Source organism: Leuciscus leuciscus (assembly GCF_965113295.1).
Source record: "Leuciscus leuciscus genome assembly, contig: SUPER_11_unloc_3, whole genome shotgun sequence".
In the NCBI taxonomy this organism is placed as follows: domain Eukaryota; kingdom Metazoa; phylum Chordata; class Actinopteri; order Cypriniformes; family Leuciscidae; genus Leuciscus; species Leuciscus leuciscus.
The window spans coordinates 208,820-235,992 of record NW_028118544.1 but is presented as its reverse complement, the minus strand read 5'-3'; the positions used below and the strand labels follow the sequence as shown (position 1 = coordinate 235,992).

At 37.1% G+C, this 27,173-nt stretch overlaps 4 protein-coding genes and 1 pseudogene across 11 annotated transcripts in view; 1 reads left to right on the top strand and 4 right to left on the bottom strand.

The window, feature by feature from the left end:
• The window catches only part of LOC309510152 (NACHT, LRR and PYD domains-containing protein 12-like), a gene marked incomplete at its 3' end in the record, with an annotated part of 757,492 nt that overhangs the window by 564,688 nt on the left and 165,631 nt on the right, over positions 1-27,173 (bottom strand). The window lies entirely within an intron of this gene.
• On the top strand, positions 241-12,988 carry LOC309510155 (uncharacterized protein). Of its 5 annotated transcripts, none has more exons than XR_014210225.1 (19): positions 241-480; positions 595-703; positions 799-886; positions 964-1,162; positions 5,101-5,176; positions 5,826-6,094; positions 6,173-6,241; positions 6,429-6,479; positions 6,572-6,622; positions 6,715-6,765; positions 8,133-8,206; positions 8,283-8,366; positions 8,461-8,666; positions 8,742-8,838; positions 9,106-9,268; positions 9,618-9,721; positions 9,806-10,714; positions 11,031-11,157; positions 11,238-11,247. XR_014210225.1 is itself a non-coding variant. In XM_082191224.1 (19 exons), exons 1-19 carry the CDS (start codon positions 460-462, stop codon positions 11,555-11,557), a joined length of 2,208 nt encoding a protein of 735 aa, XP_082047350.1. In that variant the 5' UTR covers positions 419-459; the 3' UTR covers positions 11,558-12,988. The 5 variants fall into 5 exon arrangements, 4 of the variants coding, with proteins under 4 accessions (XP_082047350.1, XP_082047348.1, XP_082047347.1 ...); XM_082191224.1 differs by having other exon boundaries at positions 419-480; positions 9,806-9,854; positions 11,238-12,988; XM_082191222.1 differs by having other exon boundaries at positions 423-480; positions 6,572-6,610; positions 9,806-9,950; positions 11,238-12,958.
• Positions 12,672-17,584, bottom strand: LOC309510158 (uncharacterized protein; the record flags this gene model as incomplete). The annotated part of the gene is made up of 8 exons (XM_082191227.1): positions 17,114-17,584; positions 16,930-16,977; positions 15,751-16,418; positions 15,317-15,362; positions 15,135-15,226; positions 13,376-13,486; positions 12,987-13,263; positions 12,672-12,881 (listed from the first exon to the last, which is right to left on the bottom strand). Exons 2-8 carry the CDS (start codon positions 16,948-16,950, stop codon positions 12,672-12,674), a joined length of 1,425 nt encoding a protein of 474 aa, XP_082047353.1. The 5' UTR covers positions 16,951-16,977; positions 17,114-17,584.
• LOC309510141 (NLR family CARD domain-containing protein 3-like) lies at positions 21,676-23,421 on the bottom strand (annotated as a pseudogene). The gene has a single exon. The product of its transcript is annotated as an NLR family CARD domain-containing protein 3-like (transcript).
• The window catches only part of LOC309510160 (uncharacterized protein), a 169,527-nt gene continuing 165,752 nt past the window's right edge, over positions 23,399-27,173 (bottom strand). Inside the window, exons 1-5 of one of the 3 annotated variants that reach the window (XM_082191229.1) lie at positions 25,823-25,885; positions 25,329-25,417; positions 25,019-25,134; positions 23,578-23,685; positions 23,399-23,477 (exon numbers count right to left, since the gene is read on the bottom strand). In XM_082191229.1, the coding sequence (XP_082047355.1) occupies positions 23,429-23,477; positions 23,578-23,685; positions 25,019-25,134; positions 25,329-25,417; position 25,823 (363 nt within the window). In that variant the 5' untranslated portion in view covers positions 25,824-25,885 and the 3' untranslated portion in view covers positions 23,399-23,428. Of the gene's footprint in view, positions 23,478-23,577; positions 23,686-25,018; positions 25,135-25,328; positions 25,418-25,671; positions 25,788-25,822; positions 25,886-27,173 lie in introns of those variants that run through there. The other 2 variants (XM_082191231.1, XM_082191230.1) reach the window with 2 other exon arrangements.

Genomic DNA, 27,173 nt, shown 5'->3' with positions numbered 1-27,173 from the left:
AAAGCTCGCACGTTAAATGTAAACACGCAGAACTCTCAAATCCCAAACTGGAGGACAAAAAATATGATTGTGCGCACAAATTAACAAGTCGCAAGCAGAAATAACAGCCGTGAGTTCTACACGCTCGAGTTCTTTTCTACACGCGCGCGCAGATTTGAACACACGCTCGAGTTCTTTTCTACACGCGCGCGCAGATTTGAACACACGCTCGAGTTCTTTTCTACACGCGCGCGCAGATTTGAACACACGCTCGAGCTCTTTTCTACACGCGCGCAGCTGAAATCTTTACGCACACGAGTCAGTTTTAACACTTTAAGGGGCGGGGCTCAGACCTTCCTGTTAACAAATGCTATTGGCTGCTGGCCAAATCCTGTATTGATTGGCTTCATCTCTTCAAATCTCTCGTGATTGGCTGTTGTTGGGCGAGGACAGACATAAAGCGGGAAGATTGGGAATCGGATGATGGCAGACAGTAAAGAGGTAAGTTAACGTTATGGGTTATATCAAAATTCATGTTTAATTTCTTTCTTGTAGCTGTAAGATGTTTTGTGCGTTTATATCTATAAATCTGTCTTTGATAATAACTTAAAATAGGTGGAAATACAGAACGCAGCAAGGCGTTTAGTGAACCTGTTGAGAGATACCCTGAATGCAGGCCCATCTAACGTTAATTTTGAAGGGAGCGTTAGTGTTTCACAAAATGGTAAGTGTAAACAGCTATAATGTTAGATGTCAGATAGTTAAACAGCTTAGTGGCCATTCACTACTCAAAAACCTCCATATGAATTCATAATGTAGATGAAATGCAGGCTCAGAGAGGAAGCCAGTCAGGTCCTGGGACTCTTGGGGCTGGGAAAGCACAGCGGGTGCAGCAGAATATGGCCAGGTTAGGAAATTAAAGGGTTAGTTCTGTTTTTTTCTAAAAGATCTCTTCTTAATTCATGTCTTGTGCATTTTCCACAGAGCATTTCCTGGGCTTTTTAAATCAAAAGTGGCTGGAAAACTGGCCAGAAAAAGAGGGCGAAAGTCAACTCCAGTGCAGTTCTTCCTTCTGGATAAAAACCGGGATCGAACACCAAAAGCAAATGAAGATGCTATCCTCCTTCAGGCAGGATTGGGCCGAAGAACTATAAGTGTGCCTGAAGAAGCTGACCACTCAGAGGTAGGCTAAGTTAAAGGGATATTCCACACAAAAATGAATTTCTAAGTCTAACCATCTTGCCAACCCATTCACTTTCTTGCTTCACAACTGATAGGTGTAAGAAAAATATTTTAAACTATTAATATTTTAAATGTGCAAGAAGTGTTGGTCCTCTGTGCTGTTGTCGCGTCTCACGAGTTTCACACCATGCACTTCACCGATTGCACTGATTGCACTTAACAATGTGCTGACATTTACATGGACTCATATGTTAGTCAGAATCAATGGTTTTTAGTTTAACAAGTTTAAACTAGTTTATTAGTATTTATCTTGCACACACCTATCGTTTTGCTTTAGAAGACATTGATTCATCCACTGGGGTTGTATGAATTAGGGCTGCTCGATTATGGAAAAAATCACAATCACGATTATTTTGGTCAGTATTGAAATCACGATTTTGTAACACGATTATTTCACATTAGGCATGTGCCGGTATCACATTTTCATGCTGCGATTAATTGAGTGATCTTTTATCACGGTATACGGTATTATCACGATATTTTAATTGCACATGAGAAACAGATGGATTTGGGGGGGGATGTAAAAAATTAAATAAAACTTGCATCACAAGGTGTAATTGTGATTGTCAAAACATTTGGTAACTAAACTGAATTTTATTAAGTTTAGTGACAACATCATGTTACAATGATTACATGGTACAATGACTGGTAGGCTACTGTTTGTATTGCTTAACACAAATTTAACGATTTCAATTCAATACTTGGGATTTGATTTAAATCTTGATTCAATATTGACTTATTTTGGATAAATATTAGGAAGGCTACAGTAGATAGCCCACATGTTATTTTTTTCTCATGAAAAAAAATCTCTCACATAATGCTATGTAACCATATAGAGCCCTATCAGCTGGTATTATTAAAGGTTACAAATAACTAATTAAATCAAATATAATGTGGTTTTCATTATAATAACAATTATGTAATGACACAAGTAAAAATATAATAAATATGTAAAAAAGTGCAGTGCACATATTCAGCAAAATACTCCTCTTTATGTTTTAGTCATCTAACATGCTGCTGGTCATTAAATAGTTTAAATGTAACGTTCTGTGACACAATTGTTCTCCTGTTTCATATCAAAAGTAACCTGCTCTGTCTTGTTTGACGGTCTTCGTGTCCTCTTTGCTCCGCGATTTTTCTCTGCGTGAGAAAACGGATGTGTGGCGTGAGCGTGTGAGGAGTCTCGCGCTGAATGCGTCGAGTTGGCAGCTCTGCTTTTAGAAGCGGGATGGATCCGGATAGATCGGCGGCGGCCATAGACTGTAGGCGGCGGCGTTCCTCCTTCCGCCATGCTGCTTCTCCATGTGAGGACTGTTTACATTAGACTAGAAGTGCGCACCGGCCGCATGCTTATACACGTGGCGATTGTTTACATCAGAGTGCGCACGTGTTTCGCGCAGCATAGGCAGTGCTTGTTTAAGCGGTTGATGGAAAATAAGCTATAATGCGCGTTCTAAAAATCTAAATTCGGATTTATTATTTTTCACGGTATTTTGAAGTGCCCGCGATAACAATATCGTGCATATTCATTACCGCGATTTATCGCATTACCGAATACCGGCACATGTCTATTTCACATGACTTTGGGAACCTGTTGCATTTATTAAAAAGACACGGTAACACTTTAATGTTAATTAGTTAACATTAGTTAATGTATTAACTGACATGAACTAACAATGAGAAATTTACAGTATTTATTAATATTTTTTTAATGTTAGTTAATAAAAATACAGCTGTTCATGTTAGTTCACAGTGCATTAACTAATGTTAACAAATACAACCTTTCATTTTAATAACGTATTAGTAAATGGTGAAATTAATATTAACTAAGATTAATAAATGCTGTAGAAGTATTGTTCATTATTAGTTAAAGGGATAGTTCGCCCATTTAAGACATGAAGTTGTATGCAATCCTTACCAGCACTATAGTGCATACACACTGACCCACTCTGTGGTCACCTCCCTGGTCAGAGTTCTGGCCGCTGGAAGTTTTTGCCGATGGCAACCAGCCAAAGCTGTCTCATAGCTATATCCGAAACAGGAAAACGATGGAATCTGAACGGTGATCCCGGCACATTCTTCTGGTCACAACCTGGGAATTTACAAGTTCGCACCATTGTTAATTTTCTTCTTTTTATGTCGTTGTCATTCGATTGTGTAAACACTATGGAACAGCTGATCGGAACGTGCACACTGTTGACGTTGACAGCAGCGCGGATTGATCGAAATGGAAAGAAAATAGTGCAGATTAAAACTGAGGTGTTTTCTGTGATGTAAATTAATCAAGCTTTGAAACGCATATAATTTTTTCACGTAAAAACGCACAGTTTTGAGGCCCCGGAAACTAACCGAGACTACTTTCTTGAAAAACTTCCAGCGGCCAGAACTCTGACCAGGGAGGAGGTGACCACAGAGTGGGTCAAGTGTGTATGCACTATAGTGCTGGTAAGGATTGCATACAACTTCATGTCTTAAATGGGCGAACTACTAATGCTAATTAATGAACCTTATTGTAAAGTGTTACCAAAGACACCTTTCAACAATTCTTAAAAAATCTAAATTTGAACATTGATTGTACTTTTTGAACTATTAAAATAAATAATATAACAGATAATACTTCAATGAGTATTTTAATAATTCCCGCAGGTCTACCACTTATAATGCGGGAAATTCCCCCACAAACATTGATTCACTTTAGCATGTAGATTTTATGAGTAGCCTAAATTAATCCACACATATTATAAAATCAAATCAATAATTTTAACTTTCTCCAAGACGCAATTTCACAAACCGCGTGAGTGTTCAGCGGTGCTGCGTCTTCTCTCTCTCCGTCTCTCAAAATGGGTTGGACAAGGCAAGCGTCGAAACTACACTCTCGCGTTTAGGAGTCGGGACATGACGGAATTGTCACTTGCACAATCGGGTCAGCATTGCATCGTAACTAAAATTTATCATTTTCACTTCTTTTTAAGTCTTATCAGTTTAAACATTTAAGCTGAGAGAGTTTATGGCTTCGGGAGGGGCGGATGTTCACGTCATTCACAACACAAGACAAAATTAGAGCGTTCTTTCAAAACAGAACATGGCAAAAGAATCGTTTTTACTCGATTGTAAGTTACTATTTTGGTGATCATTGGGAGCCAAAATCGAAATTGAAATTCAATTAATTGCACAGCCCTAGTATGAATTACCGTCATGTTAGTTTTGCATGGTTTTTGAAGCATCAACTTTGAGGGACCCATCCACTTGCATTATATGAACTCACAGATGGATTATTTTTCTAAAAATCTTTGTGTTCATCTGAAGAAAGAAAGTTTATACATCTGGTAAGACATGAGGGTGAGTAAATGGTTAGAGAATTGTCATTTTTGGGTGAACTATCTTTTTAAAATGGGGGTTTTCAACTCTAGCCCTTGTGATCATTCCTGATTCTCAATGTGGATACTGCGTCCTGAATAGTATGTGAAAAGAATAAATGTGTGCCAATGCATAGTACATTGAAAAGAGTATGCCAAAAGTCTCTGGATAGTCTATTTCTGGTAGATTTACAAAGTGTGGATCCATTGCACATCGTAATGGCTAATATTGCCCACAACCCATTGCGGTTTGGAGGAGGATTCGGTTCAGAACTACAAATACATACGTGTTAAAACTGCAAACATGGTGGATGTGTGCAACCAGCGATTAAGTAGAAAGGTTTAAATAGTGAAATGAAATGTGGAGGATGCTAACTGTGACAAGATGATTGACAGGCCAGTTTATGGTTTAACGACACAATTGTATAACAATAGTATGTCCCAAAGCTTGTCTACTCTTCTGCTACACGTTCAAATGTATGCATTGCTACATTGAACTCTTGTGTTATTAAATTTTTTACAGATTTCAGCACTTTTCTGTGAAGTGTTCCCCAAGTTGGCAGCATTAGATGGGGCTTGGATGCTGTACAAAGCAGCTGGTAAGAAATGGATAATCGCACTTAAATTTGTTTCTATGTGTAGCAAGTGGCTCAATTATAGTGACTACGCCACCCCGGATTAACAGGGAAAACCAACCCAAATCACACAAGTACGTTCCACCTAGAAAGGCGAGAGGCATGGGCTTCCATACAAAAGTATTTTATTAAAGCTAAAACAGTTGGCCAACAATTGTTTAAAACCAGAAGTAAACAAGCGTCATTGGTCGAATGGAACAAAACCAAAAAAATACAAATAAGAATTCACAATAAATTGTACTGGGGCTGAGGCTTCCTATAGGCTAGTGTGACAGCAGCAGTTCTACTATAGAAACCACGCCAATCCGAATCACACCCACCAAATTCACAGCAAATGACACAAAAGTAGTGACCCAGCAATTAGGGGTGGGCGGTATGACCAAAATTCTGTGTATGGTATGACTCATTTTATTTCACGGTAACGATATATTTCACGATATAGTTATTATTTATATATGTAGTTATTCTCGAAAAATCGACAAAAAGGGTTTTGTATAATAAATAAACCCAAATACTTTTACTACATTCGCAAAACATTGACTTGGTCTTATAGACTAAAGAGTTTGTTTTCAGTATTCTGTAAGTGATGTAGATGTTTATCTTAACCAAACAGGGGGATCCGGTCAACGATCAATGACAGTGGTGGCACCTGATGCAGAGGGCTACAATGGTCTATACATTATAAAGGCATCTGGAGGAAAGGCATGCCTTTACATAATGCCAATTCAACATAGATTAGACACTTCCCCATTACCAATGTCAGCCAAAGAATTTGAGAGGATGCCTAAAGCCAAGTGCATCACCTGTCAGGTATATGTACCTGTACAGCTGCTAGCTCTTCACATTGACACATGTGGGCTAAATAGTCCCTCTGAATGTAAGGTAAGATATACTAAAAACGTACTTCCTGTTTCATTATTCAAATTTTCTCTGCAGTATTTATTATACTTTATTTTACAGATCATCTCTGATGATGAGTCCAGTTTGGAGTCTATCATTGATGATGCAGATGATTTTGACAACCAGAATGTAAGCTCTATAATGTGCCTCTTAAAGCTGTGTTTTTCAACCTTTACAAATGCCATTGTAGGTTATTGTTCTTGAAAATAAATTAACATTGTGTGTATTTATGACAAATGTTAGAATTGGAAGGTGGTGTTTAATTCAAAAGGTTCCTTTGTCTTCCCATTCTTTTATGATCTCTTTCAAAATAAAGGCATCCTCAAATGAGCCTCCATCAGCCTCCACGTCTGTGGTGAGTGTCAAGGTAAGAAAAGATTTGCACCATTTAACCATATTTTGGGAACATTTTTGTTTTCACAAGTAACTACTTTTGTAATGACCCCATCCAAAATAAAGGCATCCTCAAATGAGCCTCCATCAGCCTCCACGTCTGTGGTGAGTGTCAAGGTAAGAAAAGATTTGCACTATTTAACCATATTTTGGGAACATTTTTGTTTTCACAAGTAACTACTTTTGTAATGACCCCATCCAAAATAAAGGCATCCTCAAATGAGCCTCCATCAGCCTCCACGTCTGTGGTGAGTGTCAAGGTAAGAAAAGATTTGCACTATTTAACCATATTTTGGGAACATTTTTAGTTACTCTTTAATGTTACACCAAAGTAACTTCAAGGAGATCGACTTAGTATTGATTTACATTTACGCATTTGGCAGACGCTTTTATCCAAAGCGACTTACATTGCATTTCAATTAGGGATGTCAATTTTCACAAATTCCCATGATCGATCGTCGTTTAAATTAACGATCAATTAATCGATTAAATGCTGCTCAATACGCTATGTTCCTCACCAAATCAATTAGAATGGTTTTAAATAAAAATAAAGGGCTAGTAGGATTGTAAAATGTTTCGATGTGATTGATGATTAAATTAATTATTTAATAATCAAATATAACTACTAATACAACGTGTCACCAACGCCGCCTCATATGCGCTTAGAATGTGTCACTGTTGTGGACGCGCTCTTCCTGGAACAACTGCACGCGCTGAATGAATCTGCTACCGTTAACTGGAGCACTTTGCTAGCACGTTATTTATCTAAAAGAAACGCATCCTATATGAGATTAATCAGATATATTCAAAATAAACATAATATTACAAATTATATCTGCACAAAATGACGCAAATTCATGCACAAGTGAACTTGAACTAAGTTACGTGCCATTCATTCAGAACTACTCATGTTGTGGACGCGGTCTTCCTGGAGCAACACGACACGGCAACTAAACCCAAATAATTCACAATGTTTATTACAATATTGTTCTCTTTATAATGTTATGTAATATTACAGTCCCAATAGTCATAATTAGTCGTGCACTGCCGTCTGAGCTGCGCGCGCTGAAGCTGACGCTTCACTACAGAGTTAATTCTTAACCAAATGCATCCAATATGAGATCAATCAGATATAGATAGGCCTATAGAAAATAAACAGTATTACAACTTACATTTGCACAAAACAAAAGGCTGCGAATGCACACGCAAACTTATAGTCATGATGAAGGTGTAAAATGGTCCCAAACATAACTCCGGTGCGCTCGCTTTACATGTTTCGCGGTTGAGCAGCGCGCACGCGCATGAAGACCTGCTTAATCGATGATCGATAAGTTGTATCGATTAAATGTATTATCGACAATTAATCGATCGTCGATTAATCGTTGACATCCCTAATTTAAATGTACACATTTACATTCTTATCAGTTCTTGCTTTCCCTTGAAATCGAACCCATTACCTTGGCATTGCAAGCGTCATTGCTCTACTGGTTGAGCTACAGGAAGGCTCATGGAATTTCATGAAGGAATTTCATGACTTTTATATAAACGTACTTGTTTCCTATGTAAGGTTTTAATTTTAGGTGTGTGTGTTCGTTCCTTTATTGCAATTGTCTATATCCTTTCATAGGTTGCTTGTCCAGTTTGCTTGGATTGGTACCCAAAAGACTATGTGGAACTACATGCAAGCAGTTGTGGTGAAAGGTTTGTGACCAATTTTAATATAAATCTAAATATATTTGGAACAACTGCTATCAGAGCATTTGTGTTGTCTCTGCAGCCTTTTGGGAGAATTTGAAAAAGAGCTTGACTGGGAGGACAAACTAGGCAGCGAAAAGACAAGGGAGGAGAAACCGTGTAGAAGGTAAAATGCAAGATATCCATTGGCATCTGACTGACCTGTGAGATTTTCTTTATTGCATTTGGCAAATTTGTACCTTTTCTGTTTGGTCTTGTAGCTTATCTGACATAATCACACTGCTTGCTGAAAGGGTGGACAGCACATCAGCATTTAATATCAGTGTAACGAGAGGAGAACTGTTCGAGAGGGGCATGGTCCAGTGGAAGCGTCAAAAAAAATCTTCTCCAAAGAATACTCTTTGCATTAATTTCCTAGGAGAGTATGGGATTGACAATGGAGCTCTCCGGAAAGAATTTCTAACTGGTATGTGCTAGTTTGCCTCAATGTAGCAAACTACTCAATTTTGTAATTCTATTTGCTGACTTTCCATTTGAACAGAAATGATGAAAGGAATTGAGGCTCAGCTCTTTGAGGGAGGAGACAGTGGAAAAAACCCCAAATACTCCATTACTGACTATCAAAAAGATCACTTCAAGTAGGTAGCAGTAAGTAAATAGATTTATTGTGCAAAAGTAAGGATCAGTGTACTGTGAAATGGAATACCGCTACAATGTCTCAATTTCATGCATTTTCAATTTCTATACAAATGCTAAATATTTAGAGGTAAAATGAGAGTTAAAAATATGTAATTTTACATCTGATATGCTTTTAAAATGCATTTTTTAGTAAAACACACATCAATACATTACTTACAATATGTTGCCTCAATATGCTCAACATATTAACTTCTTTTTTACTGCAGGACTTGTGGAGAGATCTTTGCAGTCAGTGTAGCACAAGGGGGCCCCCCACCAAATTTTTTGAAAAAATGGTGCTATGACTACATCTGCACAGGAGCAATAGACAAGGATGACATGTCCAAAGACAATGTCACCGATCCAGAGCTCATAGAGCTTATTGAAAAGGTTTTTAAAAACTATATCAAATACATTAAGATAACACATCTGAACACCAACATTCATATACGTTCCAGTTAGAATAATGAATCTAGGACTTGTTGCTGCTATAACATCTTTTCTGGCTATATTTTTTACTTGCTTTTTTGTAGCTGCATGGATATACTTTTATTTAGATGTGAGCATTAGTGAGTTAAGACTGATGTAGGGTGATGGACTCTGCCTGGCGGTCTGCATTAAGATGTGTTCTCTGTAATTAATAGAATAGACAAACATGTTAATTAAAAGGGGGTGTCCCTAAACATTTGGCTTTAGTCCACACAGCAATAGTAACTCTAGGACATTTGTCTCCTTTCAGGTTGATGCTGCAGACACAGATGCTATGATAAACCTGTCTGACAGAATTTTAACAAGCGGGTATACTGGGGCCATTGGCCCAGAGCGGAAGAAGGCCATAATTGAGTATGTAATTGAACTTTAATGCATGTAGTGGTTAAAATTTTCAATTCTTCATTTCTGTAAAATTGTTTTGTCCTTTCTGTATAGTGCTATCGTTCTACACTCAGCAGTGAGGATAATTCCAATGTTGCAGCAGGTCTGTGATGGGCTGAAGTTGTATGGTTTCCAGGACTTGCTGGTACAACACAGCGAGACCTGCCTGCAGTTCTTTGTACCAGGACACTTGAAAAAGGTTTTTAAATGTACTAGGGCTGGGTATTGACACAAATTTCACGATTCGATTCGATTTCGATTCACAAGCTTGCAATTCGATTCAATATTGATTATTTTGGATATCAGGTACAATACATTGCAAATTTTCTCAAGGAAAACAAATCTCTTAACTATTATTGTAAACTATGGGAGTCAGTGGTAGCCTATAGGCTTCATTAACCTACTATAATATTGAAGGTAAAAATGAACTGATTTGTATACAAACACTTAAAATACACTTAATTATTTTTATAATAATAATAAAGTTATATGAAATTATATACAAATTTAAATGGTGGCTGTCATAAACTTTCCAGATTTATTCAAACATGCATTAAATATTGAAGAACATTAAAAATTATAATGAATATGTAATATGGTGCATATATTTAATAAAATGCTCCTCTCTAGAGTTAATTTTTCTAGCTGACTAACGAGTTTATGGTCACTGGATATGGTTTTCTGAGGTAAATGTGACGTTACATGACATTGTTTACTAACGTCTTTCCACGGTTGAAACACTGATTGAGCGATTCCATGTGACATGATACGGACTTCGATAAGTTATACTCTATTTTTTAAGACACTTTCAGATGATCATTCATGTTTATTTAGCGCTGTAACTGGTGTTAAGGCGGAAGAGAAGATCATGTGCTGCTGCTTCTCTTAAGCTGAGCTCAGAGCTGCGCCAGAGCGATCTAAAGCCACTGCGCCAGAGCGATCTAAAGCCACTGCGCCTAAATGGTAATTATGTTTTTGAATTTCGTAAGAAAATGGACGTAATTTGAAATGAGACTTTGTTTCATATCAATAATAACAAAGCACAAATATTATTGCGATTTATTGGATGGGATGCGCGCTACAATGTTCCATTCATCAACTGAAAACAGGATGACTAATCGATTCTTGGGATTTAAGAATAAAAAAAAAAAAGAGAGAATCGATTAAAATTGAGAAATCAATTTTTTACCCAGCCCTAAAATGTACCGCCATTGTATAAGATAGCTTTTTGATGCATCACTTGTTGATAAAATACAAGTTTCTCTCCTCAACTCTTTAGGTTGATGCAGAATTCTTAGAGCTTGCCCTGGCTCCCATATTCAGCGAGGAAGGATCTCTCCGGCGCCACAGAGAGTGCCGCATTATTAACTTTTTACAGGACTTTATACAAAAGTTGGAGGATGATGGTGAGTTGAGTAACATTTCTGAACAAATCAAGTCATTTCTATTACTGAAAGTTTTTTTTTTGTTTTTTTTTTTTGTCTAGAGGAACTTGCCACTGCAGAGAAAGAGGAGGGCGTTGGAAACATCAGTCAAAATTCCACCACCGTAAGCAGCTTCTTCCAGTGGCTCACGGGACAAGCACACATCCCACTGATTGCTGCACAAAGAGAAGCCTTCAAAATCCGCATTGAGTTTGACCATGATTGTGACGTCCGTTATGGCCATCATAGCACATGCTACCCTGTCGTAAATGCTTGTGCTGTCTGCATTACTTTCCCGACAAAACATCTCGGCACATATCAGGAGTTTCAAGATATCCTTTCAGAAGCAATAAATAATAGCCAAGAGTTTGGTCGCCACTAGGTTCAAACAACAAGAGTATGAGGTCACATATTTCATTACCTTTTTATATTAAAGGGTTGTTGTTGTTGATAATTTAGATACATAGTAGTAAAAGCTGTAACAGGTTTTAAGATTATGACAGCATTTAACATTTAATTTAACTAACTGAATTGTTATGATGACATTTATGAAATAAACTATTTGCAAGTACAATTTTGAAGTTTTTATTGATAGACATTTCATTCTGTGTCATTTAATGTACAATACGAGATTAGCACCAGTTCAGCATATTATGTTGAAATACTGCTCTATCAAACTTAGTCAAATCAGTGTTATAGAAGAATTGTCATCACAGTTCACAACTGTAATCGTAATACTCTTAAAGGATTAGCTCACCCCATAATGAAAATTTCCTATTAATTTACTCACCCCAATGCCATCCAAGATATCCATGTCTTTCTTTCCTCAGTGGGAGAGAAATTAAGTTTGAGGAAAACATTTCTGGATTTTTCGTCTAACAATGGACTTCATTGGTTACCATCGTTTTTAAGTCTAAATCAATGCAGTTTCAAAAGTCTTTGAAGTGTTTAAACGGGCTGTACGCGATCACAGCTGAAGAGGTTGTTATCTAGCGAAACGATAGGTCATTTTCAAAAAAAAAAAAAAAATTTATAGATTTTTTACCTTCAATAGTTTGGATTGAGCTGATCAACAAACGGACAGGGAACTACGTCATCACGTTGAAAGGTCACGTGGTGCCAGCAGAAGTACCGCCCCACAATGCGACCGTACGTAGGAGGATAGTTCAAATAGTATTGTTTGCTATTATATATATAGTAATAGTATTCAGTGAATATGAATATGAATAATATATGAATAACATTCTGATGAATATGAATAGTAGTTCAAATAGTATTGCCGGCGTGACCTTTCAACGTGATAACGTATTATAATATAATTTATCTCTCACTGAGGAAAGAAAGACATGGATATCTTGGATGGCATTGGGGTGAGTAAATTATTAGGAAATTTTCATTTTGGGGTGAGCTAATCCTTTAACAGACTTGTGAAAAAACTATGCGAGTCCAAACTGAAATGAACTGTTACATTAAAGCCAAGGATTCCACTTAAACGACTAGAGGTTGCATCTGCCAGCCACATACTCACGGCAGATTACATAAAGGTCTGTAAGTGGAGTGTTGGGATCAGTCTGGTGTATAAGAGAGTTAAGTTCTGCCAGTTCCTCCTCATTCAAGGGACACTCAAACTCTGGGACCAATACTGCACCATCCACATTTTCTCCGTCATGGTCTGCTGCTACTTCCCAATCTGGCTCTTGAGTATTCTATTTTGCAGCAAAATAGAGTAAGAGAAAAAATAAATTAGGAGACATGTCATTGCACTTAATTTATAAATGAAAAAGATTTATGTCAAAGAACAAGAGAACAACCTCAAGATTCTCTGGCTGATCAATATGTGTCTGCATCAACCCAATGTGCCACTTCTGCTCTGGGCTCAAATTTCCCTCTGTGCGTAGTGGATGGTGGTTCCAGCCAGCAGCAAAAATCTCCAAGTCTGCCTTTAGGTTAGGTAGAAATATGAAGTGGACACAGAAAAGGTCCGTGGCAGAGGACAAATCAAGTTGGTGATCTCTTTCCAGGCTTTGTAGTGTATCACAGTACTTAGAGGTGACACAGACCCTTACATCACGCCATAGACGTTCAATCCTATGAATGTGAGAACAACAGTGCTAAAATGACTAAAGAGATGTCATAGAATTTTTATTTTTTTTAAATTCTATTCATCATTACATTTATATTTTAAAGTGATATGGTGCACCTCTGGTTATGAACACTTTTTCCTGACATAAAGCTCCCACGGTCAGTTCCACGGACTGAAAACATGAATTTTGCTATTTCCACATTCTCCACCCCCTGGTCTGCTCTGACTCTGTAATGAATGAAATTATTAAATATTAGTTGGAGAATTAGGAACATTGAATGAGGGCAAAGAGAAAAATACAATCTACCTCTATATCAGGAAAGTAGAGAAGAACAAATAGAGTGAGAGCCTTAAAGGGATAGTTCACTTTGAAATTAATTTTTGGTATGTTTTAGCTTACCTCAAGGGCATCCAAGATGTAGGTGTCTTTTTTTCTGCAGTAGTTTCAATTTTGATATTTTTAGGTCAAACCGTTCTTGTCTGTCAGTCATATAATGCAGGTCTATGGTCACTGTCTCAAAGAGCAAGCACAGAGTCCAAATTAAAACAATTCCCCGTCATCCAAATTAAACAATTCCCCATCGTAAGTACACATTGATGGCCTAAGACACGAAACGAGCGGTTTGTGTGAGAAAACGAACAGTATTTATATCGTTTTTACCACTTATACACAGCCATGTCGAAGTGATCTGAGAGCGCGGGCGGGTATAGATATATACACTAGATGTCGCCTTGGCTACGGCAGTTCAATTGGAACGAATGTCTTTAAGGCGACATCTAGTGTGTATATATCTATGCACCGTCTGCGTACACGTCAGATCAGATCACTTGGACATGGCTGTGTATAAGAGGTAAAAACGATATAAATACTGTTCGTTTTCTCACACAAACCGCTCGTTTCGTGTCTTAGGCCATCAATGTGTACTTACGATGGGGAATTGTTTAATTTGGACGACGGGGAATTGTTTTAATTTGGACTCTGTGCATGCTCTTTGAGACAGTGACCATAGACCTGCATTATATGACTGACAGACAAGAACGGTTTGACCTAAAAATATAAAAATTGAAACTACTGCGGAAAAAAAGACACCTACATCTTGGATGCCCTTGAGGTAAGCTAAAACATACCAAAAATGTATTTCAAAGTGAACTATCCCTTTAAGTGGGATAATAGATTAAATTAGAGGTTAAAACATAAGACGGATGCAATGTAGCAGCTACTTAACTGAACCATGTAACTATTACGTAGATGAGAGTTCTTTTGGATTTATCATTAAATCATATAATCATCAATATTATCATCCACTCATCCTCATGTTGTTTTAAACCTTTATAAATAAAAAAATTCAGAACATGAAGGAAGATATTTTGAAGAATGTTGGTAACCAGACAGTTTTGTTTCCATCGATTTTCACTGTATTTTTTATACAATGGATGACGATGGCAACCAAAACTGTCTGGTTGTCAACATTCTTCAAAATATCTTCTTTCATGTTCTGAAAAAAAAAAGTATAAAGGTTTAAAACAACATGAGGATAAATAAATATAAGACAAATTTCATTTTTGGTGAATCTCGTTAAGACTTTATCGAGTATGCTTGCTTAGTTCGCAAGCTCCTTTAAAGATAAATATATGTGTTTTACCCAACCAGTAATTGCATATAGTATAACAGTATATTATATGCTGCCATGGTTTGTTTGAGGAGACTTAAACACAAACTCTCCTGACCATGTATTGGAGAACAAACTGAATTTTGACTCTTAAATGTTTTTTTTATTATTATTATTAAAAGATTGAAAATGTGTCTGAATAGCTCATGCAACTTTGATGTGAAGAAATGCTGGTTGATGAAGTGGTTGTTCTTTCAAAAACTGACCTTGAGGGTACACCATATCGTTCAGTTGCCTCTTTGAAGAAGCAAAGGGCTGTCGATGCACGGTTATCTGTTGCAGCATTCAAGCACATTATCTGTAACACATGAACTTGGTAATACAACCATCCATCATATAAGAATTAGCATAAATGCAATGATGGAAGAAAAATAACAGGAGTCCTTACCTTCCTGGAGTATCCATCCACTGCTCCAAAAATGACAATGTTGTACCTATTAAGCAGGGAGTTGAAATAAAATGAGCATTTTGTATCTGGATTTCTACTACTATGCAAGTAAACATGGGTTTATATTACATTTTTGCCCCGTTTCACAGACAGGGCTTAAACCACAGACTAAAATGCATGTTTGAGCTGTTTTAACTGCACTGATATCTCTTAAAATATGTCAGTGCCATTGTTTTGTCTCAAGATGCACACCAGTAATGTTTATAAAAGCTATACTAAAATGCCATAATCGAACTAAGGCATAAACCTGACTTAATCTAAGCCTTTTCTGTGAAACCAGGCCTTTAACTATTAATGTTTCATAACCAAAATATCTTAACATCTTATGTTAATAAATAAGAAATACTAATAAAAGTATATGACAATGGCTCAACCTTATTAACTTGTGATTAGTATCCACATGCCAGAGAGACAGGGGCCCTCTCACAGAATATGTGCGGCGTACCACACATCCCAATCCATACATTCTGGACAGGACTCCTATCGAATCCACTTCATGCATCGAAGCAGCTACTCTTCTCCACTGAATGTGAATCCCCATGGATTGAAGCCTGCCTTTGACCATTCGGAATCCAGCAGAGGGCATTTCATTTTTAATCTGGGCAACCAATCTATTGAGGTCTTGATCACTGAGATTACTGTATTTTTTTGTGGAAAGACCAAACTCTCTGATTCGTCTACTGACAGTGCGACATGAAACTCCCAGAAGTTTTGCAATGTAGTGTACAGAGAAGTTTAGTTCGCAAAGTTCAGACAAAGTCTCTATTTCAATGTTATATTTCGGACGCCCTGTCCTGCTAGCGAGAGTAGTTACTTCTGTCTGTGGGGATGTATATTCGATTTGCTGTCTGACAAGGGAAAAGAGCTCCTGCAGGGCCTGGATGACTTGTGATGGCACATCAACATGTCTTGACAGGGTCTGAAATAAGTACATTTCTTGACGACATGTAAATTCCAGAAAATCAAGATCAACTGGTGATCTTATGAGAGCTATTTCCAATTTGGACAGCAGTCTTGAAAGAATCTGAAATCTCAGAATTTCCTAAGAACACAAAGACAAATAAGTATCGGTAAGCAATCTTTTAAAATAATACTGTTAGTCTACGTTCCACTAATAGAATGAATGAGACATTTACTTTACTTTTACCTGAACCATAAAAGTGTTATATATCCAGGGAATACCAAAAAGACACACACACACACACACAAACAAACATATGAGAGGCTAAGGGAAGGAGCTGTGAGTGGGCCACATTTCTGATAAAATTATTGAAAATTCGGTTCCTGCAAATGCTGAGGTCATGTGACTCTTAGATCGCTATTAAGCAAGAAGTAACATGTTGTGAGAAAACAACTGAACTGACATAAAGGAAAATGTTAATATCTTTAACACATTTATTTATTATTTAGACGGAGAAACACGGAGCTATTTTTAGTTTATAACATCAAGAGTTGGCTGTGTTACCTTATCTATGGTAACATCTATCAACATTTACTATATAAGTTACACAAGTCAATTATGTAAAAATATCCTAAATATTTAAATCACTTACATGCAAACTTGGGTCGGCCATTTTAGAGGAATCAGGTCAAAAGACATCCTTGTATCGAAAACATAAGCAAAAAACACATAAAAAAGACATCAACCATTTGTAAATGAACAATTTTGTGTTAATTCTACCTAAATGATACATTTAACATATAAACACGTGTGTATAACTTTGAAAGAAAACGTACCATCCCATATCTGTCCATATCTGTCATCCCGCTTTCTGTTTTGAGTGTCTTCGTTCGGAGAGAGCCAATAGCCAATCGCAACAGGAGGACATCATTCACGGCATAGCAACCAATCAAAAGATTTTCAGGTCTGAGCCCCGCCCCTTAAAGTGTTAAGACTCGTGTGCGTAAAGATTTCAGCTGCGCGCGTGTAGAAAAGAACTCGAGCGTGTGTTCAAATCTGCGCGCGCGTGTAGAAAAGAACTCGAGCGTGTGTTCAAATCTGCGCGCGCGTGTAGAAAAGAACTCGAGCGTGTAGAACTCGCGGCTGTTATTTCTGCTTGCGACTTGTTAATTTGTGCGCACAATCATATTTTTTGAGAGTTCTGCATGTTTACATTTCACGTGCGAGCTTTGTCACGTTGCTCACACTGTTGCAATTCACTTGCGCGCTGTGTTTATGCGCTTGCGCTGTTTTGTCCACCATTTGACGCCATAAGTTTCATACATCAATCGATTCTGTTAAATGTGTATTATTTTTGTGTATACTCACAATAAAAACAAAGTGTTGTGCTTTTTGCCAAATAAAGAAAAATAAACACAAAGCGAGTTCTGCCTTCTCTCTGCCAGTGAAGTCCATTCTGAAACGCGTCCGAAAATGAACAATAACTCAGCGAATACTCAGTCAAACAGACATACAGACACACAGGCATGAAGATTGAATTCTCTTCTTTTAAATGAAGTAATTTATATAAAAAAACTATTATTCTCATCTTGTGAAATCTGTATTAAAAGAGAGCGATTCCAGTCGAGCTCATCTCATCTCATTACGTTATAATCGGCCCCGCCCACGGAGAGCGCGCGCTATTCAAACGCAAATGGCTGAGGCAATCCTGTGAACGCCCCCATCAGCTCGAGAAAACACACAAGTTTATTTAGATCATTGTTTACACCGTCTTGCAGCGCTGTGAGGAATAATACTAATGGAAAATGTCCCTCAGAAGTGCGGGTATATCGAGGAGCGAGCTGAGGAATACAAGTAAGTTTTTTCCTTCTCACGTGAATTTCTTCACGTGGGTTTCTGTTTATGAATGAATAAACGGCATGAATGCGCGCTGTTTACCACAGCTGGCAAAGACACGTGTGTGAATGAATGATGATGTTTTAGCAAACTGTATTGCTATACTGAGATAAGTAAACATCGACTGAATGTTGAAATAAAATGTAGGCTATTTGTATAAGCAACGTATTAAACTGCAAATTAACAATATGCCCTAATATTTCATGAAAACAACGTTACAGTCAGACGAAATATGAAAGACAACATTTTGTTGACCAGATTTGGGTACAGTTTTTACTGTAGAATATACTGCCACATCAAATAAGCTTTTGTTTAGCCATTTCTATATATAAAATACTATTTTTGTCAAAAATAAAGTCATCAACTAAGATGTTAGCTGTTCCAATGTTGGTTATATTCAAACTAATGAATACATAGATAAAATGTAGGCCTATAATCATTTTTTTTTACAAAGAAAGAGTACACTTGAAATATTGTTGAAATTGTAATTATTGTTGTAATTGTAACCGTTTTAATAAAATAGCAAAACATATTTACAAGATAGATGTAAGCAAAATCTTAAATGGTCAATATAAGTCTTCTTCTAAATATATCTTTTGTCCTTGCATTGTGGCTCAGTCAGTGTCACACCTAAGTGAATGGCTAATTATGCAGAGTGGGTGTATTCTAAGGTGTAAACCACTCCTCGTTCACGCCACCTCGCATATTGGCTTTCCAAGCAAAACCTGTTTTACATCAATTTAAATCAATGTATGGTTTTATGTGAACGATAAAGCAAGACTATTTTCACATAATTTTGAAGAAAAAACTATAGGCGACGACATCCATAAGTCAAAAGTCTTATTGCCACATATTTAGTATGTGTTTTGTGGCCTTATTTCAAAAAATTTAATTTTTAGTTTTTTCGATAACCACGCATAAACATTATTCTCTCAAAAATGAAAACATGTACATACATGTGGCTCACATATTATTGTAGTCCTGTTTGTGCTATATAGAGTGAATTTACACCTTTGCCATTAATATGTTTATAAGCAACTGAAAAAAGCACAAATGTCAGGGCATGTCAGAACACCCCCAGGGCCCAAAAAAACGCTCAGACTCCAGAGGGTTAAAAAGTATCTTTATTTGTATGTTTTCCTTTGTCCATGAAAAATTCAGTTTTCTCTGCTCGCTTCTCGACGACTGTGCTTTCCCTCAGCACAAGTTTGGTATTGTTTTAAAACGTAGCAATCCAACTTTGTGAATATTAATAGCGAATTCTCGATGGCATGAGTCTGAACCAATGAAATGTGATTTTCAAACTCATACTGATTTAAACAAAATGATTTTACTCACATTGACTGACACATCCGAAGCGTGCCTCAAAGACGCCTCAGACAGCGCGTGATCCCGATATACTCTTATACCTACACAGAATTACAGTGTTTCAAAATATCTGTCTTGGCGAGTATTCAAGCAAACATAATCTGCTATGTCTTAAGTGAACGTTTGGTAACTGTTGGGGAAAAACATCTGAGGTGTAACATTATATTAGATCCGTGCAGTACAGTAGGTCTGAATATATAGGCTGTCTTTTTCATAAATTTTAATCAAACAATTGTGGTACCATGGGGAAAAAAGTTGAATATATATTGTTCCTATAAATATTTGGTTTTGACTTGGTGTGTGCCAAATTTGGTGTTATTACCCGAGATTAAGGTATGGTTGGTAGATGATTTTGTTTTGGAACCTTCAGAAAACTTTAACTCGATTTTTCTCAAAATTGACTTTGACTATTAAAGTCAAACAGGTGTAGCTCAGTAATGAACAATTGCTCATTGCGACTCATTTTGCCAGAACGGGTCACGTAAGCAGACGCATATGTAAAATCAAAACTGCCTAATGTTACTTAATGAAATGTCGACGCAGGACGAGGTATAGGACTGTGAAGCTTTGGGGGTGTTGTTGAACTTGATCTACTCCATCTGTGTTTTGATCATCGTTCTGAATCCAATCCAGACATAGTCTAAATATCTAATATCTACAAATTCTTAAATCAAGATACATAAAATGTTAAGTCTTTTATACTGAAAAATTGCTTAAGTTATTTTGCTTCTCAAGTAAATGTATCTTCAATTAAGAATATAAAAAAGAAAAGAAAACAAAGATACTAAGAAAGAAATTTATTTTCTGCAGTGTAGCCCTAAAATTTACATCAGAGCATTTAGTCCAGGGTTCCTCAAATCCGGTTTTGAAGTGCCGCTGTCCTGCAGAGTTTATCTCCAACCCCAATTAAAGACGCCTGAACAAGCTAATCCATGTCTTCAGAGTTACAGGAAGGAGAGTTTTATCAGGGTTTGAGCTAAACTCAGTAAGGCAGCGGCCCTCCAGTGCGAGATTTGTGGAACCCTGATTTAGTCTTACAGAAGACAATAACATGTCTGACTATGATATACCGTAGATGATCTTACCAGAGTTTTTCCAGAGAGAAGCTTCACACCCGGATCTCGCAGTTTTCTATTATCCGGATCCAGTTCTCTCAGTTGTGAGGGGTTTGATATCAGAACTGAAGTCAGAGCAGCACAATCTTTCTCTGTGACTCCACAATCACTCAAACTGTAGAGAGATGAAAATCATACTTGGTAAACACTATGAACTGAAAACAAAAAGCAATAGAAAATTGAGAAAAAATAGACAATTTGTAGATGGAGTAAAGAAAACACTGCACTTGGTCACCAATGGATGGCATTGTCTCAAAATTACTCAGGAACCTTGAGGTAATGGTGTCACAGATTACAATTGGAGAGAGTTAAGTGTGAATAAAAGACAAATGGGACATGGTGTGGACTCAGGATAACAAACTCTCAGTGTGCAAAAGAACAAGATTCTGAACAGACACGACACATACAACATAAAATTAAACCAACTAACTCCACGCTTTGCTCTAAATGTAAGACCGCATTCTTGGGCTAGAATTCTTGGCCTCCCTTGCATGTGAATAACCAATAAACATGCTATATGAATATTTAATTTTTTGTCTGTTGTTGCCAGGACTTTATATTACTGGATCAGTGATAAATCACTCTCTTTGTCTAGCATATAATTAAGACAAATTATTCCCCTGAAATTATTCCCATGACATGAATTTTACAACCATCAACTGATATCTCAACCATGATATCCTTTTTTTATATATATATATATATATATATATATATATATATATATATATATATATATATATATATATATATATATAATATTGTGTGCTTACTTATGTCATATTATACATGCTTTATATGCCTTTTTAGTCCAGTCTTTGGCTCTATCCAGTTGATGTTGTTTACATCAATAAAATAGATAAATTCAAATAAAAAAAAATAATCAGAAAAACAATAAAAACAAGTATGCTGCCATATTGCTCCTATTACTGATACAATAAATGTTCGTATGTTTCTTAGATTTATTAGCTTTTGATTTTCTTTTGTTTTAACAGTAAATTGATAGTTTTCACTGATACTTACTGAACTTTAATCACGGGCAGCAGCTTCTGAAGAACCTTCAGTTTTTCAGCTTTATTGTTTTCTCCAACAAATGTATTAATATCAAACTTCTCCAGACTCTTCTCTGATGTCAACAACACAAAAACTACAGCTGACCACTGAGATGAAGAGAGTCTGGCTTCACTTATTGTTCCAGATTTCAGATACTGTTGTATTTCCTCCACTAGTGACTGGTCACCCAGTTCATTCAGACAGTGGAACAGATTGATGGATTTCTCTGGAGTGTCAATGGTCCTGATCTTCTCCTTGATGTACTCAACTGTTTTCTCATTGCTGTCAGAACTCCTTCTTCTCAGTGTCATTAGTCCCTGAAGGAGAATCTGATGAGACTCCACTGACAAACCCAGAAGGAAGCGCAGGAAAAGGTCCAGATGCCCATTTTTACTCTGTAGAGCCTCATTCACGGCTCTCTCATGGAGCTCAGAAAATTAAACATATTCTGGTAAATCGAGTTTAGACCAGTTCTTAAACATAGACAACAAACCTGGTTTAGAGACTGGGTCAAATACATTTCTGTTGTTGTTTGTGAAGCAGAGATGCACATATAAAGCTGCTAGATGTTCCTGAACACTCAGATGAACAAAGCAGAAGACTTTCGCCTGATACAGGCCTGACTCCTCTCTGAAGATCTGAGTGCACAATCCTGAGTACACTGATGCTTCTGTCACATCAATGCCACACTCTCTCAGGTCTTTCTTATAGAAGATCACATTGCCTTTCACAAGCTGCTGAAAAGCCACTTTCCCCAGTTTGAGGATCATGTCTTCATCTGTCAGGTTCTTCTTATAGTCCTTCTCATGTTTGATGTTGGACTGAAGGATCAGGAAGTGTGTGTACATTTGAGTGAGAGTCTTGGGAATCTCTCCACTCTCTGCTTCACTCAACATCTTCTCTAGAACAGTGGCTGAGATCCAGCAGAACACTGGGATGTGGCACATGATGTAGAGGCTCCTTGATGACTTCAGGTGTGTGATGATAGTATTGGCCAGACTCTGATCACTGATTCTCTTCCTGAAGTATTCCTCCTTCTGTGGCTCATTGAAGCCTCGTACCTCTGTCACTCGATGGACACACTCAGAGGGGACGAGATCGGCTGCTGCTGGTCTAGAGGTGATCCAGATCAGAGCAGAGGGAAGCAGATTCCCCGCAATGAGGTTCGTCAGCAGTACGTCCACTGAGGCTGATTCACTTACATCACAAAACCTCACATCACTCTGAAAATCCAGAGACAGACGACACTCATCCAGACCATCAAAGATGAACAACACTTTATATTTGTCACTGGATATTTCCATTTCTTTTGTTTCAGGGAAAAACACATGAAGAAGATCTGAAAGACTGAGTGTTTTGTCCTTCATCAAATTGATCTCTCTGAAAGGTAGTGGAAATATGAGCTGGACGTCCTGATTCACTTTGCCTTCAGCCCAGTCTAGGATGAACTTCTGCACAGAGACTGTTTTTCCAATGCCAGCGACTCCCTTTGTCAGCACAGTTGTGATGGGTTTGTTTTGTCCAGGTAAAGGTTTAAAGATGTCATTGCATTTGATGGGTTTGTCCTCTGTTGCTGCTCTCCTGGATTGTGTCTCAATCTGTCTCACCTCATGTTCATTACAGATCTCTCCACTGTCACCCTCTGTGATGTAGAGCTCTGTGTAGATCTCATTCAGGAGTGTTGGGTTTCCCTGCTTTGCTGTTCCCTCATTCAGACACTTAAAACTTCTTCATCAGATTTGATCTAAATGTGTTGAGGACTTCATGGCTGTAAAATTAAAATAACATGGTATTACATAAGTTAAATATAAATGTTAAATGTTATAAATGTAAAATGTTGTATTTGTTTAACTGTTTGTTTACTTTACCTGACACTAGCATACCTGCTTTCATTAAAGTCCTGTAGTTGATTCATAGGCTGGTCATTCTTCTTACAGACGGGTTTTGTTACTGCTGATCTTTGTGGTGGGATTGACCTTAAACATCATGAAGAGAATCAAGAATCAGACACTCTGATATTGGTGGATTTGTTTTATATTACCTTAATAATTCACTGTCACCCTCTGAAAACAGATAATAAGTAAATGCACTTATTATTAAATCTACTGCTCAAGGCCACAACTGTAAAAATACTAAAAACAAAAACTATTAAAAAAAAAAGTTTGTCAAGATAAACTTTGTGTTAGCTTGAGAAAGCTTTTTATATATGGTAAATATTATATTAAAATAATATATTATTGATTGATTGCTTATAATTTAACATCATCAGAGCTATTTTAATGGTGAGAATAAAAGTAGCAAAATATAAAGAGAAATAAACTAAAAACTAAATTTACAAAAGTTTTTAAACTAATTCGGCCTCACTTCATTACATAAAATCTATTAATACGAATCAACAGAATAAAAACAGAGTCCTAGAGGAGTTAAAACCATCGCATTCCGTTAAAATCTGCTTTAAAGATAGTGGACTCTGTCATAAGAGGCATAAAGGAGGATCTTCAACTGATAACAAAACCTTGTGCCTATTATGTGCCTATTAATATGCCTATTATGGCAATATGTGCAGATGACTTGGTATCAGTGATTATCCGAGTAGAAACAATGTTTTCTACCAACAACAGGATTCATTTCATAAAGTTTAAAGATCAAATACGATGCGATTTCTTGTTTTCCTTTTTCTTTAGTGTGTTATGTAGCTGTTAGTGCAAGTATAAGATCTGCAGAGTTAAAAAGCTCAAAGTGTAAAACCTTAAGAGATATTCTTTATAAAAAGTTAAGGCTCAGCCACACCTTCCTAAAACTCTTCTTTCAAACACGCCCCAACAAATCTAGGTCAGTGTGTGGGGACAGAGTTTCATAAATAAATGCATACGCAAAGAAAGAAGGTGTAACTTTTGTTCTCGCTGTATTATTGTTGCCGCCAGCGCCGCCATGTCGTGGAGACACTGTGTTTTTCGCTGCGAAAGCCAAACTAAATGAGTTTGGCCTTCCAAAAGAGGACACAATTAGAAAACAATGCTTAAACTTTATTTACAACTGTTCCAGAACAGTACAACTAAAATATTCGACTGTGTGATGCGCAATTTTCAGAGGACTGTTTCCAGACCCTGCGAGAGTACAAGGCAGGCCGTGCACAAAGCTGATTCTAAAAAGTGGGGCAATTCCATATTTGCTTGTACATTCTGGCGCTTCTGACTCACACACAGCCTGTAAGTATGTTTTTTTTATATTTTAAGAATTTGCTACTGACTATTCAAAAATCTCTTTCATTCAAATATTTAAATGTCTTTAAGAAATGTTGTAGCCTACCTGAGATCAGTCTGTGTATCGTCATTCTTAAAATCTATTGGATGACCCATAGACCCGTCACTCCTCAAAGACACACAGCTGGGCGCTGGTTCTGATCTCTCCTGCTGAACTGAACTATAACAGAACAGATTTAATTAGTTTTTGATGATAATCATCATATGCAAGATCTTCATACTGTTTGGATGAAAAGCACTTGAGGAGGGTTTAGACATTGTTTTCAAGAAATTCATTTAAAACAGACATCTCTTTTATTATGGGTCTATAAAGGGTTATTTAATATATTTATTTAATGTATTAATTTAAAGTAACTGCAAACTGGAGAAAAATCTTCAACTCTGGATGTTTGTGTGTCATCCATGATGAAGCTGAACAGTTGAAACAGTCTGATCTCCACTGACACTGGATGTAAATGACGAACAAACACTAAACTAAAGTAATTAAACTTAATTAAACATCTTTATCAATGATCTGATCATGAGAGTTGGAGGTAAATAGATAATGACATCGATGCGTTCACTCAAAAAAGTAATTTGAAAAATCATCACATAGCCTAACTTACAGCACGATACACAAAAGAAACCCCGTTCCTTTACTACAGGATGAAAAATGTAAAACACGTCCTTTCAGAAAAAAAGTATTAATGTGGACGTCACCTGTAAAGGGCCTCAAGACATAAAAAGTCCCCTTGATCCATATTTAGTCTAGATATCCAACCGATTCACAAACTCCTCCATCTTTTCCATCAAGTAGCTAGTACACACATTCCTGTCTACGGTTTTATAAAAGTTTCTGTGAAATACTTACTACTATTTTGTATCGGAACTTAGGAATCGACTGTCTGATTACATGGCGAAACATCAGCTTCCCTTTCAAGGGAACTCGAGCTGCGTCGAGACGCGGTGGGAACGCCCTGCGTGATTGCGTCGTGAAGCACGTGTATAACCAGTCCAATGGAAAGACGAGACGTAATAGGCAGGTGAGATGGTGCTCGATGCAGAGCCAAATGGGAGGAGCTAGAGCTCGAGCTCCCCCTTTTCTGGAGCTCCAGCTCCACCTTGCTAAATTTAGTGAGCGGGGATTCGCTGCAGCGTCAAATGGGAGGAGCTAGAGTTCTAGCTCACCCTTGCTGGATCTAGTGCGAGTTCAACCGTGATGGAGGAAGGACAAGTTTGTTTTGATGCGCAAGATGCTGGCATACATCATATTGTATTTTTCTCTAATATTTGTCGTGATTGATTAAATATTTATCGTTTCTGTGACAAACGCGTAAAAACACCTAATAAGAACATTGCTCACACTCTGTGTGTGTGTGTGTGTGTGTGTGTGTGTGTTTCTAAAAACGGTTGAAACGTATCTAAGTAGCCTATTATTTTATCTTTATAACGGTTTCGTTGTTTTCCTCACTTTTAAAGCTGCTTTGGACAAAAGCGTCTGCTATGATTATGTAAATTACTAGACTTAAAAGGCAATGTGAAAGCTTAGATAGTGCACCCCTATTTATTTTTTGTCCACCGCATTTACGTGTGTGTTATTTGTGAATTAATCTAAATCTGATTAATTTATGAAATAAAAAATAATAAGACTAGGTACCTAATCTGCCCTTTTTGTAGAAGTAAAAGCATACTCCAACAGGCCAGTTGTAATTATTATTATTTTTAATTATATGTAGTTATTTTTAAATTAATTAAACTAAAGAAATAAGAAATAAAAATTTCTCAAATAAAAATGTATATTTACTGTACCAAACACCACTTTCAATACACAATAGTCACCATACTTTATTAAACAACACTTTATTGGAGGACAAAGCATAAAGTTGATAAAGTAGCATAAAGAAAAATGAGATTCAAGATAAATAAAAATGTGTCTTCAAAAATACGTTAACATCATATGAATCCATTCACAGCTGCTGAAGCCACAAAACGAGTGCCAGAGAATCATATTCAGTCACCTACAGAAAACAGATTTGATATTGTGTTGGAAAATAATGATTCATTATCACAGCTAAACTGGTTTCTTGCTCTTCCCTGTACGTCTCTATCATGTTCGTGTTCTTCTACCTCGTCTAAACAGTTTGTTCAGTTGAAGAACAGAAGATGTGATCACTGATGTGGTGGAGCTTTTTCTCAACCAGAGGAAGAAGTCTCAACATCCC

What these genes read in the sequence shown, in the direction of transcription:
- LOC309510155 (XM_082191221.1), top strand. Translation starts at nt 460, where the DNA reads ATGATGGCAGACAGTAAAGAG. An exon ending in CGTCTGTGGTGAGTGTCAAG is followed by an intron (nt 6,480 to 6,571) that starts GTAAGAAAAGAT and finishes TCCAAAATAAAG; the next exon opens with GCATCCTCAAATGAGCCTCC. An exon ending in GCAAGCAGTTGTGGTGAAAG is followed by an intron (nt 8,207 to 8,282) that starts GTTTGTGACCAA and finishes TTGTCTCTGCAG; the next exon opens with CCTTTTGGGAGAATTTGAAA.